The sequence below is a fragment of the Anneissia japonica genome, unplaced genomic scaffold, assembly GCF_011630105.1.
Source record: "Anneissia japonica isolate Jap-2015-1 unplaced genomic scaffold, ASM1163010v1 scaffold169_len739621_cov184, whole genome shotgun sequence".
Lineage (NCBI taxonomy): Eukaryota > Metazoa > Echinodermata > Crinoidea > Comatulida > Comatulidae > Anneissia > Anneissia japonica.
This window is the reverse complement of record NW_022688869.1, coordinates 610,407-628,431: the sequence shown is the minus strand read 5'-3', so window position 1 is coordinate 628,431 and position 18,025 is coordinate 610,407. Positions and strand designations below refer to the sequence as shown.

At 34.8% G+C, this 18,025-nt stretch overlaps 1 protein-coding gene across 2 annotated transcripts in view; it reads left to right on the top strand.

Moving 5' to 3' along the window:
• Positions 1–228: 228 nt before the first annotated feature.
• Positions 229–18,025, top strand: part of LOC117123963 (sacsin-like) — a 34,799-nt gene continuing 17,002 nt past the window's right edge. Inside the window, exons 1-5 of one of the 2 annotated variants that reach the window (XM_033270066.1) lie at positions 229–348; positions 12,998–13,096; positions 14,247–14,335; positions 15,057–15,327; positions 16,068–17,651. In XM_033270066.1, coding sequence (XP_033125957.1) covers positions 13,078–13,096; positions 14,247–14,335; positions 15,057–15,327; positions 16,068–17,651 — 1,963 coding nt within the window. In that variant the 5' untranslated portion in view covers positions 229–348; positions 12,998–13,077. Of the gene's footprint in view, positions 349–614; positions 741–12,997; positions 13,097–14,246; positions 14,336–15,056; positions 15,328–16,067; positions 17,652–18,025 lie in introns of those variants that run through there. The other variant, XM_033270074.1, reaches the window with a different exon arrangement.

The following is an 18,025-nucleotide window of genomic DNA, read 5'->3' as shown; positions in this document are numbered from 1 at the left end:
TGAACAATCAATACTGCGAGAACATTGATGTTTGAGGGAGTAATGTATGTAATTTTTTTTAAAGGGTGGTTATTACAGTATTCCTGAAGTTGTTATCGGTGCACTTAGTCATACGTCAGGGCACCGTGTGTGCAATTGCAGAAAGCCAGCCTATTTTACTCACGTGATTAGTATTCCAACGAATCATAAGAGAGCAGTCACACGTATTAAAAAATAGAATGTAGGCCCTACAAATCGTACAGTCACGAATTCACTGTTTTCCGCAAAGTGGCAACTGAATGTTTACAGCTCTTCATATTTTTAAAAGAATGTAAACGATATTGGGTAGCTGATCATATGCTTGATCAGGTGAGTTTAAAAGCTAAATGAATGCTTATAATACACTGAATAGGAACGCATTGTGTAAATAAAGTAATGCATCACTTTAGTGAATTCATTATAGATAGGCCTATTGAATAGGCTTTCTGACAAAATTGGGAATTCCCGAGATCTCGGGGAAATTCCCACGGAAATTTATGGGCAACGCCTTAATTTTGAGGATTATTGAATTCTTTCTCTCTTATGCACTGTTCAATTGTAGTCCCGGACCCGGGCCATAATAGCGGGGCACGACCTGGGACTGAACCGGGGTCCGGAGGAAGTACACATAGTTGTGTCCCTGTATTACCGGGGAGTGTTGCTAAAGTGCGAGCCAACGAGTCATCCAGCGAGGCACGCAATTATTCATGCGAGCCATGACGGTAATTGACTGTACCAACAGTGCGAGTATTGCGAGGCACTAATAAAATGTCACGCATTTAAGCGGCTAATAGACACTTGTAATTTATAAAACAATTACGATAATGAATTAAAGTCAGGCTCCGGAGGAAAAACATTTTTTTGATATGTTGTAGAACTGATTTTCTAAGACAGAAAAAAAGTAGTTTTATTAAAAACTGAGCAACGGTGAATAAGATACAGATTTTTGAATATTTAAAAACTGGGGGAATAATGTGTAAAAATGGGCGGGCGTTTATTCCCCCTTTTCCCCTATTTTTAAATATTAAAAAATCAGTATCTCATTCACCGTCCCCCAGTTTTTCGTCTAACAACTTTTTTCTGTCTTAGAAAAATCAGTTCTACAACATATCAATTTTTTTTCCCTTCGGAGTCTGACTTTAACTACTTTTTAACATAATTATTTTGATGTTAAAAAGACAATTTCCAGCTATCCATGCGTGACTTCAAATAGGCCTATAATGAATGCTGATCTATGTAATATTCATTTTCACTCATACTGCCCATTCGCCTCTCATGGATGGAAGGAGGACCTTATTTATATTTCACAAAATAAACATAACTTAGCAAAGACAGTTATACCGATAGGCTACTCTAGGCCTACCACTATGGTTTCATTTTTTATAGCCTATTTTGTAAAATGGTTACCGTATAAATTATATAATAAAATTCGAACTTCCACTACACAACGAGGACAGAGGTGCGTTGCGTGCAATTTGTGGGACCGTGAATTTGACTTAGTTATTGCGCCAAAAATACAACAGTGAGCCCAGGCAAAGGGTTATGCACTGAGAGGGTGGGGAGAACTACAATTGACCTTTCCACTAAGCTCCACCCCTTGGATATTGTTGCTAAGGTCCCACAAGACGGCAGTGTTAAAACATACGCAAACACGTGCGTTTGTGGAGACAAAAAACACGTTTGTTTGTAATACGCGCGCGTATTCCTAGCGCTGTTCTGATTTGTCAGTTGTTAAATTTGATCGTCTATTGACAAGTGTATCAGTGGTGGCGCCAGTGGTATTTGATGAATTATGGAGATTTTTTATTACTTATTTGATAGGCATCGAGTTACTATAATATGACTTCATGTAGGCTATGCTTTCTAATGTTAAAATAAGCTTCCAAAACCAAAAAGCAATAAAGCAAGAAACAAAGAAGTATGCAATGTAACCATCTAATTTATTTTCAAATCCTCATTCTTGAAAGTGAAATTCTATATTTTGGAAATTTTGTATTAAATCTGTCAACTACGCTGTCATGGTCGAGGTTGCTTCACCTATCACGATGTATTCCAACCATCATGGGGCTATCTAAATGAGCATTTGTCATAAAAGAACGCAAATTATTTTTAATTAGTCTCATTGAATTATTATTATTATTATTATTGTTGTTGTGATGAAAAGTTAACACAAACAATATGGTGGCTAAACGAATATTACATGTAAATATTTTATTTTATTTGTTTGTTCCCAGACAAAATATATCGTCTTCCCCGACGATTGGAGGGGGGGGGGGCTAAGCTTCCCCGGCGAGGGGGGCTATAGCCCCCAGCCCCCCGCTGGCGACACCACTGAAGTGTATTTTTTTTACGCAGGATGTCCCACTCAGAGATTATGCTTTTTTCAGGGGAGTCATCATTTCAAATACTGTACATTAATATAATAGTAAAGTTCAATTTGATATATCGCAAAATGCATGCTGGACGCCTCTAATTGAGAAGATTTTAAGAAATAAAAATATAAGTATAAAAATTAGAAATAAACGTTTAAGGGCTGTAAATAATTTATAGAAAAGCATTTTGTGTCACCGATGTGTCACCACTAACCACGATGGTTGTCAGTGGGGAATCCAGTTGTTTTTGTCCTATTTGTCAAATAATGATGTGTTAGGCACCAATCTTCAGAGATGCGTGTGCAGTTATTTATTTGGTGTTTGAAACATTTTCAGTGTTAATTATGCTCCTGACAGGGCCAGATATATGTGAGCGGGAAAACAACTTAACTATTCCCCACACTTGAACATTTTACCAGTATTTGTATCAATTTAAAATTGTCATTTAGTAAAGTAGGCCTGCATCAAACGTTTTAGTGGGCCTAAGGCTAACCAAATATCAACAATTAAATATTCTTTGATTTTCAAAGCTAAATTCGAAAGTTGTATGCGGAGCATATTTTAAAAAGGCAATCAAAGGTAGATCTCGTTCTTCAAGAGGCGTATCATGACTTAATCAAGAAAAATTGTACAGAATAAAACTAATCAAACACCGTAGGCGAGCACACTTAAGTATATTAATTGCGAGAGTACAATGTCCATATTCTAGAGAGCTTGGAACCTTTTATTCATGTAAAAAAGTAAAAAATTCAAAGGTTATAAGTATAATGTGTTGTAAGGTGATATTTGTTCAATACATCCTTATTCATAATTTAAGCTGAATTAAAGTGATGGTTAAATTTTTATTTCTAGTACCAACTAAAAGGGTCAGGTAGATTTAACATCCTTACCATTCGTCTATTTCTACACTGTAAAAACTACGTGGAGTATTTAAACACAAAGCTACGCGCATTGTTATCCCGTTTTTGGTGACACGTTTAAAAGCTAGACGTGTTTAGGTCTGGCCTAATGTGTTTATGTTTCTGACCTAATCCTGAATACATTAAGCTATGTCTAAACACGTTTAGCTTTTAAACAGTCACCAAAAACGGGACAACATTGCGTGGAGCTTTGTGTTTAAATGCACAGGGCTTGAGATTAATCCCAGTTTTTGTAGCGTAAAGCAAATTAGAGCGTGTTGGTTCCTTGTCAACCGCAGGCTAATCCAAGCATTTTGTTGGTACCCATTGTAGGAAATAAAGTGCCTTGCTGAAGGATACAAGCGATGCACAGCGAAGGATTGAAACACCGACCTCGAGATTACTCGATGGGAAACCAAACCATTCCCACTGCGCCAAATCGTTTCCACACGTATTAGATCATACATCCATGATTAGATTAGAACGATAATGATAATTCTTATTTTAAACTAGAATAAAGCAGCGGTCACATTGTTGGTTCCAGTTCCGACTTAAAGGGTTAGTGATAAATCTTAATCTAATTGCTGTGTATTTTAGTAATTAAAAAATCGCCTACCGGTACTCTAAGTCTACCATTATGGTTTCATATTTTATACATCACGGTTTAAATTACATAGGCCTAATCAAATTCGAACCTCCACCACAAAGAGACCGAGGTGACATGAGTGTGTTGCGTGAACAAATTTTAAACTGTGTATTTGACCCTGTTTGTGTAAAAAATAGAGCAGTAGTGAACCAAGACAAGAAAATCTGTTTGTATTGCTGTATTAGTTTCTGGGGCTAATGCAGGATTTGGCGGTAGGGGGATCGGTGCAAAAATTTAAGGGAATAGTGGCTGGTCGGAAATGACACTGTTATATAGTAAAATTCATCATCACATGACCATTATAGTAAAAAATATCAGCGATTTTCGGCAACCACTGAGATCTCTTAGTAGGCTATGTGTAATGTACACATCCATCATCGATCTAATTAATCGCTGTGAAAATACTTCGTGTGCCGAACAGTGGGCCGGGGCAGGATATATTTTCTGGAGGAGGTGGGCTGAACTGTCCGACAGCGGGACTTGAGGTCGTAGGCCTCAGCTGAGGGGGGGAAGAGGTCCCTAAGAGGGACCCACCCATCGTCCGGGAGAGAAATCACAATTCGTCGGGAAAAAAGAAAAAAGAAAAATATTTTTTACATAAATTTTGTAGGCTCGAAAATCGATTAAATAAGCCTTTGAAACCCCTTCGCACCCTAGACCACTTTCAAGGCATTTAAGCGACGTTCGACCACGCCCACTTTGTTGTCGTCGGGGAAATGTTCCCCCTCGTCGGGGACCTCTGACCCCACCGTATAAGAATATATGTATTATAATATGCTTCAGAAATAAAACTGTGCAGAGATTACGGTAGTAAGTTCATTGTTTATCTGTTACACCAACAATGGGAATGATATTGACAAGGTTACCGTCACCCACAGTTGGTAAATTCAATTCAATTCACTTCAGTATTTGTATCCGCTTGATGAGACATCAATGACTACAGTATATAAGCATAAATTACACATTATATTACAATCAATGGTGCTAGGCTATAGTATGATTTGGTATTCATAGAAATTGTAGGACGGTTATACAGTAATGTGTGTTCGGTGATGTAGGACTAATGTTGAAGGAAGAGATTCTAGGCCTAAAGTAGATCACTCAAATACAAATCCAACTGTATTGATTATTATTATTATTATTATTATTATTATTATTATTATTATTATTATTATTATTATTATTATTATTATTATTATTATTATTATTATTATTATTATTAATATTATTATTATTATTATTAATATTATTATTATTATTATTATTATTGTCATCATCATTATTATTATTATTATTATTATTATTACTGTATTATTATTATTATTATTATTATTATTATTATTATTATTATTATTATTTAGTTATATATAGCGCATATCAAACATCTTTATGCGCTTTACGACAGCAAAAACAAAAAAACAAAAAAAAAAAACAACAAAAAAAACAAACCCAAATAGTGACTACTGACAGGAGGCAGAAAGAAAAGAGGTGTATCTTCAGCCTCGACTTTTTTTTAAAGTACTGTCATACCTGAATTAGGATAGCCCTCAAACTATACTCAGCCCCGGTTTTATGAAGACCAAGGCCTCGTATCGTATCGTATTATTATCATTATCATCATCATCATCATCATCATCATCATCATCATCATCTTCATCATCATCATCATCATCATCATCGGCACCACAATAGGACGTTGGCAAGCTTGCCAAAAAAAAAAAATATTCAAAGTTATGACGGAAAAAATATTAACCAAGTTTATATTGAAATAAATTTAACAAAAGAAATAATTTTTTACGGAAAGATTTTGGCTTCGAAATGTAAAATAATTTGTGTATCCGATTCACACGTTCACGCGCGGGCAGGTCGAACAAAACCATGTCTACGAAAAATGCCCAAACAAGCGCCCTCTATGTAACACAATTGATGTGAACTTCGAGAAAAAAATATTCGTTCATTCATGGTTGGCCTAAAACCGCCTGCCTATCGATGACTTAAGCCTGTTTTTACTTATTATTCAATATACTTTAAGGTAATGAATACGATTTTTAAATTCAAGCAACTACTAGTTGTACAGCAGTAGTAGTAGTAGTAAGGAATATCCTAGGCCTAGGCTAGATAGATGTAGTCGTGGCTAGCTTGACAGCTCAGCCAGCGCGAGGGATCCGATGTTGCATGCATTTAAATGGTCGTCGTCTTCGCGCTCGGTTATCTAAACACCTTCTATTTATACCCATTTTGTCTGATTTTAGATTTTATGTTCTAAATGCTCATTTTGGAAGTGGTAGGCCTAGTTCTCGAATTTGTACTTCCTTGAGTGAAAGAAAGGAAGACTTTGAACAAAATAGTGTGTATTATTAATTAAAGAAAGAGTTTGAACCAATATTGTTTTTTTATATATTTTAAGAATAATAGGTCTATTGCAGTACTGAATATGCCTATTCTAAATACACTATTTAGATAGGCTTTACCTTTTACAATTTTTTACAATGGTGTAAAATAGTCTTTTAAGAACATTTTGCAGGAAAAATTAATTGTTATACGACCATCCAATAGCATGGACTTATGAATTTTTAAATAACATGAGGTCAAGAACTTGGTCTCAAAGATATCTTATTATTTTCGGTGATGCACCACAGACTTAGGTTTTTTTGTCTTCACTTCAAGGTGTCTACCGATTCGTGGAAAAGGCGTATTATAATAAAAATTATTGGCATTTGTGAGCAATACATTTTAATTTTATATAGGTAAGTTGTAAGTATATGAATAATTTTAATGCAATACAGTAGTTAGTTGATAACTTCATTCTAATTTGTTTTGGGTCTTTTTTCTGCATTTTTATATTATAAGCAGTTAGACATGGCCTAGGCCTGGATCTAGGCTAGCTTATGTGATGTTCATTGTAATAATTCAAAACAAAATCACATCAATTTAAAATCATATTTGTATTAAACTGGTCTTATATCTTACCTAGCAGGTGATTTTATTGGTAGATTAATTTTTTTTTAAGTGTGTAAGTATAGTATGATTGATTTGCATGTAAAGTGAAATTTAGTACCCTTATTTTGCTTTGTTTTACCGTACCGTAATTCTCGGCTAAACCTAGCTGTATGCCTAGCTGAGCAAAGTTTTGTTTTTCTGAGCATGTGCAGATTGTGCATATCTGGCTCATTAGCATAGCAATACCACACATAAGGCTAATTCAAGTTAGAAAGCTTAAACCAGCCAGCTTTCTATCCTGGTAACAGTTAAAAGTCCTTGGTTTGACGTTGTACGCAGACAGGGCTGGAAAAGTGCGTGGCCGTCGCCCAGCGGTCGGAGGCATTGACCTTTACCCCGGAGGCATTTACTGCATACCGATAATTAAATTTGACATTTGTGGCAAAGATGAGCCAAACCAGTCACTCGTCGCAAAAATCGATTTTGAGTTATTAATACAGTGTTAGAGAATAAAATAATAGCTATAAAATGAAACAAAAATCATTCAAATTGGACATTTCCTTATGAAGTTACAAGCGTTTAACCACACAGCTGTTTAAAGAACAATATATGAGAAATTAGCAGTCAAAGTTTATGATTTCAGGCATTTCTCATGCAGAAACTATCTTTAAATTCTTAAAAAGTATTGTTTTAACATTGAAATTGGGGAAAATAACAGCATAGAATGATGTGTAGATATATAAAGGTTAGTTTGGTGCAATAAAATAGATTTTTAAAAATTTGACATTTCAGCATGTTTTGGCCATTTTCTTTGAAACACGATTTGCGACGAGTGACTGGTTTGGCTTGTCTTTGCCACATTCATGCTTGCTCCAAACTACTCAATGTACTCTTTGTTAGCTGTAATAGATAAAATTTTGTGTTGGCAGCAGTTGATCAAGTAATTTTCATGGTCTGAGGCCCCAAAATATTTTTCCCAGGCCTGTATGCGGGGTACAATTTTTAAAAAGGTATTTTTATTTATGTGCTATTGTATTTCCAAATTAAATATTGATAACACATAGGCCTATGTTAATCATTTGGATATAGTTTGATTATAATTTCTTAGTTTAAAATATAGATTTTAAAGTAAGCCTAGGCCTCTATGCCCTAGGTGGCCTAGAAGGCTTAACCAAAACTTGCAAGGAAGTTCTCCCTTGGTGCTTTGCACCGATGGCTGTTCGCAATGACAAAAATAATTCTCTATGGGACCGGCCTAGGCTTAGTAGGAGTACAGTAGTAAAAGTCTTAAAACGTACTGCTACTAAAAAGCTACAGTACCCTACTACTCTATAGTATTATTTTAAGTGCATTAGACCTTGCCCTTTAGTCTGCTATTTTTTTTTATATATATAAAGCAAAAATATTGCCTAGGCTAGTGTCAGTAGTACTACTCCTACTAGTCGAAGGCATACACTAATTTAAAAGGTAGACCAATTTCTCTCTGAATGGTTTTACCCTGAAAAATAAAGTTGTACTGTATAGTATTGTATAATAATATTATTTTATAGACCATTTTTGCGAAATTTGAAATGGAATTTTCCGATAACCTGGAAACTAACCTGGGTAACTTTTTGAGGCCAGTGGTACATAGTTAGTGTCGTGGATTAAATCAACGATAATACTAAATTGCTAATGAGCACAAACATTTTAAAACGTAAAAAACAAGGAATGTTTATATTTAAAAAAGTCCTAAAAAACTATGTCAATGTTTACATATGCAGTAATTACACTAATTAACAAGTTTGTGTCTGTTGTCTACTGCTGCTATGGCAAGGGTCAAGCGGTGCTGTCCGCTCCGCGGTGCTTTGTAACTGCTACTAGCTGCTTAGCTAGACCTCAGGAAGTCCCCCAGTGAGTTGCAAGACATTGGCGGCACAGTTTTAAAATAAATCCAATGAAATGGTATGTAGATAGATTTTAAAATTTCTGTAGCGCCGGTAACAGCCTATTTTTTTGTAAAAACGTTTATTTTTTTGTGAAAAATATCTGAAAATACACAGCAAACCTCCAAGATCACACCAGAAACCCCATCAAAACCTCTTGATTATGATTTAAAAATTTTAAAAATAGATAATTTTATTTTCTTTACCTATTTTTGGGCAAAAAGGTCAATTTTTGATTAAAATCAAAAAATAATTTACCCAATTAAATCGTAATCTAGAGGTTTTGGTGGGGTTTGCGGTGTGTTGTTGGAGGTTTGCGGTGTGTTTTCTAGAATTTTTCACAAAAAACAAGAAATCAATATTTTTAACCAAAAAATAGGTTCTTTTGAACATTAAACTTATTAAATTTTTTTATTGAGATAACAAGTGAGTCCTACTGTATATAACATGATCCACTCATTATCCAGGGGTTTGCCGTGCAGTATAGAACTACCGGTATATGATCTAGTCCACGCTTAGAGTACTCCGGTATAAAGTGCTATACAAATCAAATTACATTACAAATAGAAGAGCGGAATCGTTCGACAACCTTCTAATTTGACTCTTCTATGCTAAAAGTTGTTAGTACTGTATCTGATGATTATGAGGATTGCCATGCCAAAACCAACAACAAAGCATGAAGATTGACTTTTTAATATATCAATATACATACTCCACATTATTATAAGATTAAAAATGATAGTCATTTACTGTAATCAACTTACTACAGTAAATGCCAAAGTTATGATTAACAAGTTTTACAGCTTCTCTGTATTGTATATATATACAACAGCTGCTACATTCTTATGCTAAGTATGCAGTTTAACATTTAGCAACAGTACACCTGTTTTTGAGATGGCAAGCCTTATATGATATGATACATGAATGAAGTCATATTTTAACAGATGTTGAGTTTCTGATAAATATAAGTTTAATACATGTATTTTACAATATATGCTTTCAGAGAACTTTACAACATCAAAGAACTTTTTGGTTAAATTATTGTGCAATTGGTAAGTTACATTACAATTATATGTACATTATATCTACTGTATATATGTACAGTATGATTTATATTATGGTAGACTGTGGAATTTTTGACACCAACATTCTGGCCTGTCGTTCCTGCGTCTCCAGTTCAAATTTTATTTTCTCAAACTCTCTTTTCTGATCTAGTTGTTTATTTTTAAATTCCAACTCTTCTTCCTTCATCTTTATCTCTGCAGAGTGCTTTTCATGATTTCAAAATTTTGGGGTTTTTTCCCCATCTTTGGTCCCAGAAGGAAAAAGAAAATCAATTCCACATGATAAGAAAAAATAAAAAGGATTCTACTGTTTTTTTGTAAATTAATGCTACCTGTCCTAGCCTACTGCCTTGTTTAAGTCAGGGCCTAGCCTAGGCTATGTAGGCCTCAGGCGTAGAAAATGTTCAGTTTTGTATTTTCTTAATACATTGTATTGGATTTTTCAGCACAATGGTATTATTAAAATGTTTAAATCTAAAAAGAACACTTAACGAAAATGTATAGATTGTTTTGAATAAAGGATTGGTGTTTGCCTCACTGTGTACTTCCTTAAACTTTTTGTTTTGTTTTATTTTTTTGTGTCTTGGTGGCGCTACTGTAGTTTTTTTGTTTTTTGGCAGTTTGCAAGGCCAGCGTGCGACGGATAGCGAATAGATCGGATGCAAAAACAACATGTACGCGTAGATATCTACACGTACACGTTCTAAAAGAACGTGTAGCAAAAACCTCTCTACTAATAAGGTCAGATATATAATTTAGATCGGATTCATTCGATGTAACCACCAAGAATAGCCCACGAAAGTCTAGAGGACTTATTTCCACTGGGGTTCTTCCGGTGGTGATTGGGCAGTATACCGGGAGAAGTCCTGCGTTCTTTAACATGCACATGGGGCCATAAATGCAGACCTAACGTCTAATACGAAAAACGGTGCGCTATTGTATTTCAGCCCGCAAGCTGAAACACAAGGAGAGGCAGCGATGGGAATTGAACCTGGGACCTAGAGATTTACATGGTTCAGCGTGCACACACAGTGGCTACCACCAGATTAGCCCACTGAATTAAGTTGGTGTCTCACTGTAGCGTTTGACAACGCAAAGCCACAGACTGTCAATTGTTGGTCACCACTGCTGATGGCGTTGCGTTCTCCATAGTGTAATGTAGTATTAAGGTTCAATGGTATTAACTTGCATAACCATTGGAATCGATACCCTTCACCTGATAAATGCCTTAAATTGGATTGACAGTTTTAATGGTCAACTTGAGTATACAGATAATCTAATAATATAACTGGACTTTGTATAACTTTACCCTAGTCAGTTGGACTTGGCCTTTCTCACACTATGAATCTATGATTGTCAGTTTTGAGCCTAAGCTCTGAAGTTTGTGATACATCTTAATTAGTAGTTTTTTGGTAAACAAGTTTCTAAATCATAGAGAAAGAATTTCTCTATGATCCAATCAGAAACTCTAAAAGTATGGGGTGACTTACTTGAGACACACCCCCATTACCTAAAGTATAATAGGCAAACACCCCATATCACGGGATCAGTCAGTAACCAGTAACCAGTAATCAGCAATGGTCAGTAATCAGCAATGGTCAGTAATCAGCAATGGTCAGTAATCAGTAGTGAGTAGTCAGTAGTCAGTAGTTAGATTCAACACAGAAGAAAAGTACAGAGCTGAGCTGACTCCATTCTAAAAGGGTTCTCTAACATCTGAAACCTGGAGTTTAGCTGATTGTAACCAACGTACAGTTTGTGTTAATAAAAGTTTGCAGTGAACTAAAAGGAACTGTGTCATACTACTCATTAAAGTCACCAACAACTAACCGATATTTAACAATAGAATCACATCAAGGACCCTTGGGCGCACGGACGCAGATCTGTTTTGAATGGTAGTGGTTGGGAGGGGGAATTGCGTGAGACAACACCCACCTCAGGCACACTCAGAAATTTGAGGAAAATAGAACCTTTAGATGGCTGGAAATGACACTTTTATAGTAAAATTCACCATCATCACATCAACATTATTTCTCATGATCTTTTTTCAGCAATTTTTAGTAACCATAGAGATCTAATTAAAATGTGTGATGTACCATATAAAATAAAACTTAAAATCATCGTCTTTGATGTAAATGGTTTACTTGACCTACTTCAAAGCCGTGAGCCCACACCCACCTCAGCCCAACCATGGTTGGGGCTGAGGTGCGAACATTTATGGAATATGTACCTATAGATGGCCGATAATGACACTCTTTTTATGTAGTAAAATTTGTCATCATCACATTACCATTATAGTCAAAATGAAGTGCCAACAAATTTCTCATAATCTTTTATCAGCAATTTTCAGCAACCATAGAGATCTAATTAATATGTGTGATGTACCATAGAAAATAAAGCTTCAAAACACTGTCTTTGATGTATTTATTTTACTTTTACCTACTTCAAAGCAATGAGTCCAAACCCACCCCTGCCCCACCATGGTTGAGGCTGGGGTAAAAACATTTTGCGAAATAGTACCTTAAGCTAGCTGGAAATGACACTCTTATATAGCAAGTCATAATCATAACATCACTATGATTTTTTATCAGCGATTTGCGGCTATCATTGAAATCTAATTCGTATTGTACCATTGAAAATAAAACTTAATTGTCTTTGATGTATTTATTTTTCTTTAATTACTTTGTGTGCCCAAAGTCGTATACTTTTTCTCATACTTCTCAAATTGTAGTAACAAAAGCAAGCGCATTCGAGTTGTGTATTATAGGTAATTCAGACGTTAGTGATACCGGTAGGCCTATAAGATGTACAGTACTATACAAAAGCTGTACAGGGCTTTTTTTGTTAACACGGGTCATTTACCAACCCCCTCAAAATATGTGGGGGAGTGTCTCCCAAGATCTCTGCCCATGGTTGGTCGTATTGAGTGCATGTCTTTAGTAATGGAGGAGAAACCATTTATTTTAAAATATCGGTTTGATTCACGTGATGGCAAGAAAGTGCGAATGATGTGAATTCTGAGAATATAGGTTTGGCGACAAGCAAATTATATTTTTTAATTAACATTTTATGTTACGAAATAAAGAAATCATTACCAATTAATATATATTCTCCATATATGTCTGTTTTATAGATTTTTACAACGATTCTGATGATGCTGAAATAAATTTGTGTGATCATTTTTGGTTTGATTGAATCCTGCAAATTGCCAAAATGTCAAGTGATGAAGACGGTAAGGATGGAATGTTCTTTTTTTTTTTTTAGTGTTTTGAAATAGACGGCTCTAATTTGCATACCTTATTTAGGTTTAGTTAGGTTGGGTTTGGAGTGCGCCCTAATTAATCATGAATACAATAATCATGATAACAATGTTGTCTGAACTACAACATGTTCTTCCGGATAAATTTCCAGTGCTTTAGAAATGTTAAATAATGCACACGATAATCAAATTTATGAAACATGGTGGGCTTGACCCTTGACCTCTGATAATTAGTGAGTAAAATTCACTAAAACGTGTAAAATTTAATAAAAGGCAATTATCATTATTAATTATATAATTTTCGGAACCAATATGAGCTGCTCCTAATTACATTCCTATTCCTTCTTCTTTCTATTTCTTCTTTATATATTTTTACACTAAAATGTAAAACTTATTAGTCAAAGTCAAAGTAATTTTATTGTCAATAGAACAATCAGGTAAAATTGAAATTAGTTTTCCTTAGATACAAAAAAGGAAGGCACACAAAAATATATTAACACAAAATCAACAGACATAAAATAAAGATAAAAAAGCAGTGAGGAAAGGCCAATTACAATATTATAATAATAATAATAATAATAATAATAATAATAATAAATAAAAATATTGCCATTTAAATATCATAAGTTATTTCTAAAATTTACAAAAACATATACAGCAATTCCAATGAAAGACATCAAAGTTAATTAAATAAATTTGTATACAGTTTAACTTATGGAGGAGATTTTGATTAAATTTTTAACAGATAATATAACCTAAATTATTAATATTACATTTATTAATATAATTTTTTTTCTCAAAGGAACACTGCGGTATATTATATATTATTATGTTTCAATCTTCCTATATTCAAAGCTAGATTTAGCTGGTCTCATGCAATTATAGGCCATTTTAGGTAGGCTTTCTTCTAAAAGGATTCTACGAATAGATGTGTTGTTGTGGAGCAGGAAATCAAGTCCCACCCCAGTACCGCCTGATTGAAAATCGACGGGAAATCAACCAATGACTAGTAGCCTCATTAAAACAAATGTAAATCTCTGTCTAGATTATACAGCTTAATATATATAATCAATTTATTCACTATTTTATTGATTCCATAATAAATTATTATTTACTTTATCAGCTGATTACTGTTTCGGACAAAGGGAGCCGCCTTTGGTAGAATATGTGAAACAAATTCTTCGAAATTACACGGAGGGTCAATTACTAAAGGTAACTTACTGTGCTTACATAGCCATAAAAAATCTAATTTCTACAATTATGGCTCATCATCATCATCATCATACATTATTATAATTATCATCTACCATCATTATCAAACCAGAGAGCAGTAAAACCTACTAACTTTAAATCCTATTTTATGTGTTTTATTTTTCATGGTTTATACATCACTACTTCTTAAAATAAAAAATGTGCTCTTTTTTGTGTCCACTGTCACTTCGGGGATAAGTAGAAGGGCGAATAGACACTGTATTGTCTGGCAATCGACATTTTAAAAGCAAATCCGGTGGCGGAATGATAGGATGCATTTAAAACTAAAGATAAAAATGAAAAGTATAGATTACGAAATGTCATGCCATGCTATAGGTAAGACCTGTCCTAGAAAAATAACCAAAAAGTCAACAAGGTTACTTGTTCAGTTACAGAAAGTATGCTGTCAAGTAGTATATAGGCCTACACATTCCTGCTAGGAGTAGGAGCCTACGTTTTGACTATTTAGGCTTATATAATAAATTTTATTCTTAATGAGTATTCTCCACATCAGACTGCCAGCCGATGTATCCAACTCCACTCCATGTGAGTATTTGACAATGCGAATACTTCCCATGCGCCCTGTGGCATTGTGATTTACATAGTATTGCAGCAGCAAACGACCATTGGCTGCATTGAGTGTCTGACATAACAATAAATAGTAATATGTAATTTCTAACAGGAGTTGACACAGAATGCAGATGATGCTGGCGCCACCACTGTAAGGTTTTTGTACGACGGCCGACAGCACGGTACAGAGAACCTATATTGTGGAAAAGGGATTGGTGATTTGTCACCATACCAAGGACCAGCTTTGTGTTCATTCAATGATGCAACCTTTATGGATAAGGATTGGACAAGCATTCAGAATTTATCAAGATCTGAGAAGAAGGACGATCCAACAAAAGTGGGTCGCTTTGGGATGGGATTTGTGTCCGTTTATCACGTGACAGGTAAGCCTCAGTGACCTTGACTTTTTTACCCCACAATATAATAAATTACTTTGTCCTTTGACCTCTTGAGTTTCTTGATTGTTTTTGCTCAATCTTGCTTAGACAAACAAATTTATTTATTTATTTACTTATTTCAAAAACACCCACAAATCACAGTAAAAACAGAATTGCTTGGGATTTTTAAAGGATAATTACAAAAAAGACAATCATATAAAAGGACAAATTAACAGATTAATAAAAAAATATAAACAGATAAAATAGAGAAAAAAAGAGGGAGGTAAATATTATATACAAATTTTGAAATAGAAAAAAGAATATAAAAAAAAATTACAATTTTCAAAAACAGCAGAATCAGAATAAAAAACTTGCGCATATATTAAAACAGCCGATAAAAATAGGAACATTCTTCTGCAGCAAAATTGTACACTTCGGAAACAGCAATAAAATCAGAATATATAACCTATTGGACTAGGTAACAGTCAACAACTTACACAATATTGCTAAATACATACGGCATGGTGGATGGATTAACATTTTTCTCTCTGAGAAAGGGTGAGGCTGCATAAATGAATAGTTGGGTAATTTTACTTCATGTAATAATAAAAAATGCAACCCAGTTTTAGAATTGCGCATTATAGCAACTAGACTGATTGTAACAACGTCTTAAGAATTTCCCTCAGGAATTAGGCAATACGTTTAAAAAATATATTATCACGGTTGTTTTTTTATATTCATTTTAGATGTGCCTAGCATTTTGAGCGGAAATTACCTTGCATTAATGGATCCTACCGAGACATTGTTTACTTACAAGGGGAAAGCCCGTCGAGGGCGCCAACTAGACATACACAAAAGGGCAAGTATTTTTAAGGATCCTAAATTCACTGACCAATTTCAACCATACAAGAACTTATTTAGCAATCAACCGGGCCTGATTGAAGGGCATTCTTTTATGGGAGCGATGTTTCGGTTCCCACTCCGAAGAAAACCATCACTTGTGTCAGATAATATGGTAAATGGAGATGACGTGAAAAGGCTCTTCAAATTATTTGTTGATGATGCGAAAATACTCCTATTGTTCTTAAAAACTATAAACAGTATAACGGTAGGAGAAAAGCTTACTGAAACAGAAGTGCCTTTATTTTCTGCTAACATTTCTTGCAGAACTAAAGACATAGTCCAGAAATCAAGAAAAGACATAATAACAGCAATTAAGAGTAGTAAACCGCTGCACAGTAATGATTACGCATCATTTTCGACAATATTTCCAATGCATATTGAAATTGTTGAAAATCATTTAAAACCAGAGGAACACAAGTGGCTAATTAGCATTTATTTGGAGGGATCAGACAATCCATCCAAATTACTTACACTGGCAAAAAAACTTGATCGATTGCCATTGGTAGGTGTTGCTATGCAGGCGTTTAGTGCAAAAAATTGCATTGAGGCATCATCACCGCTTGAAGGTAGAACTTGTTGCTTTCTCCCGCTTCCACCGTCTGAAAATTATAGCGGGTTACCTGTACATGTAAATGCCGATTTTGGTATTAGTGATGATCGACGCACAATCAAGTGGCCAGTTAAAGATCGTAATGACAAAATGTCAAAATGGAACACTTTGCTCCTTCAGCAACTTTTTCCAAAAGCGTACACTCAACTTATACTTCATGCAATAGAGCAGTACAGTACAGGAGAGGTTTCTGTCGATTGCATCTACAAGACATGGCCTGATGTGAACAAAGTGGAATTCCCCTGGAAGGAGTTAATGTGTCCTAATTTTTTCAATATACTACTTGAAAAAGATGTGTTCTTTAGTGAAATTGGAGGCGGTAAGTGGATAAATATAGATGAGGCAATATTTGACCATTTTGAGGACATTCCAAAGGGAACTCAACAGCTTATTGTGAGACTTCTTCTAGAAAACAATGTACCGATTGTCTCCACAAGAGACTATCCACACGTGATGAATGCTGTTTTGTGGCACTGTACTGAGCACGAAATGAACAGTGTCACACCTAGTCGCGTTCGGGATACCCTACGGAATGTTTCATTATGCAGCCTAGCACGCAGAGAGAAGATCTGTTTACTGACATATTTACTAGCTGACAATGACTTTGATGACCTTCATGGTTTTGAACTGCTTCCACTTGCAGATAGTTCGTTTTGTAGATTTGCATCTAAAACTCTCACAGACGACGAAGTGGTTTATTTCTCTGTATTACATGAGTGCTCAATGGACTTATTACCAGGCCTTCGCAGCAGATTCCTTGATGAAAATATTGAGAAATCACTAAAGGATAAGATTATTCGTGGAAGCCAAATGACAGGTGATTTTTACAATTTAGTTTATTCCTACATATTCCTCAATCTTACATAATTAATCATGCCTCTTGAAGAAAAAAAACTGTAGAAAAAAATAGTGATGACATTTGTGTGAACATACAGTTTTTACCAGGCAAAACCTCATTATATATTAGCAATCATTGTTTAACCAAATATATATATATTCAACCAAATATAGCCATTAATACAATATTATAAGTTTTCTTATCTGCAATCGAACACGTCTTTTGTTAGCGGCTTGTATGCCAAATGCTCAAAAGAACATGTTTACATCTTGAAATAATGGCTCAATTGGCCTGTGCCCTTTGAACTTGCATTATTATAGACCTAATAGGTACATACACACATTCCATATTTT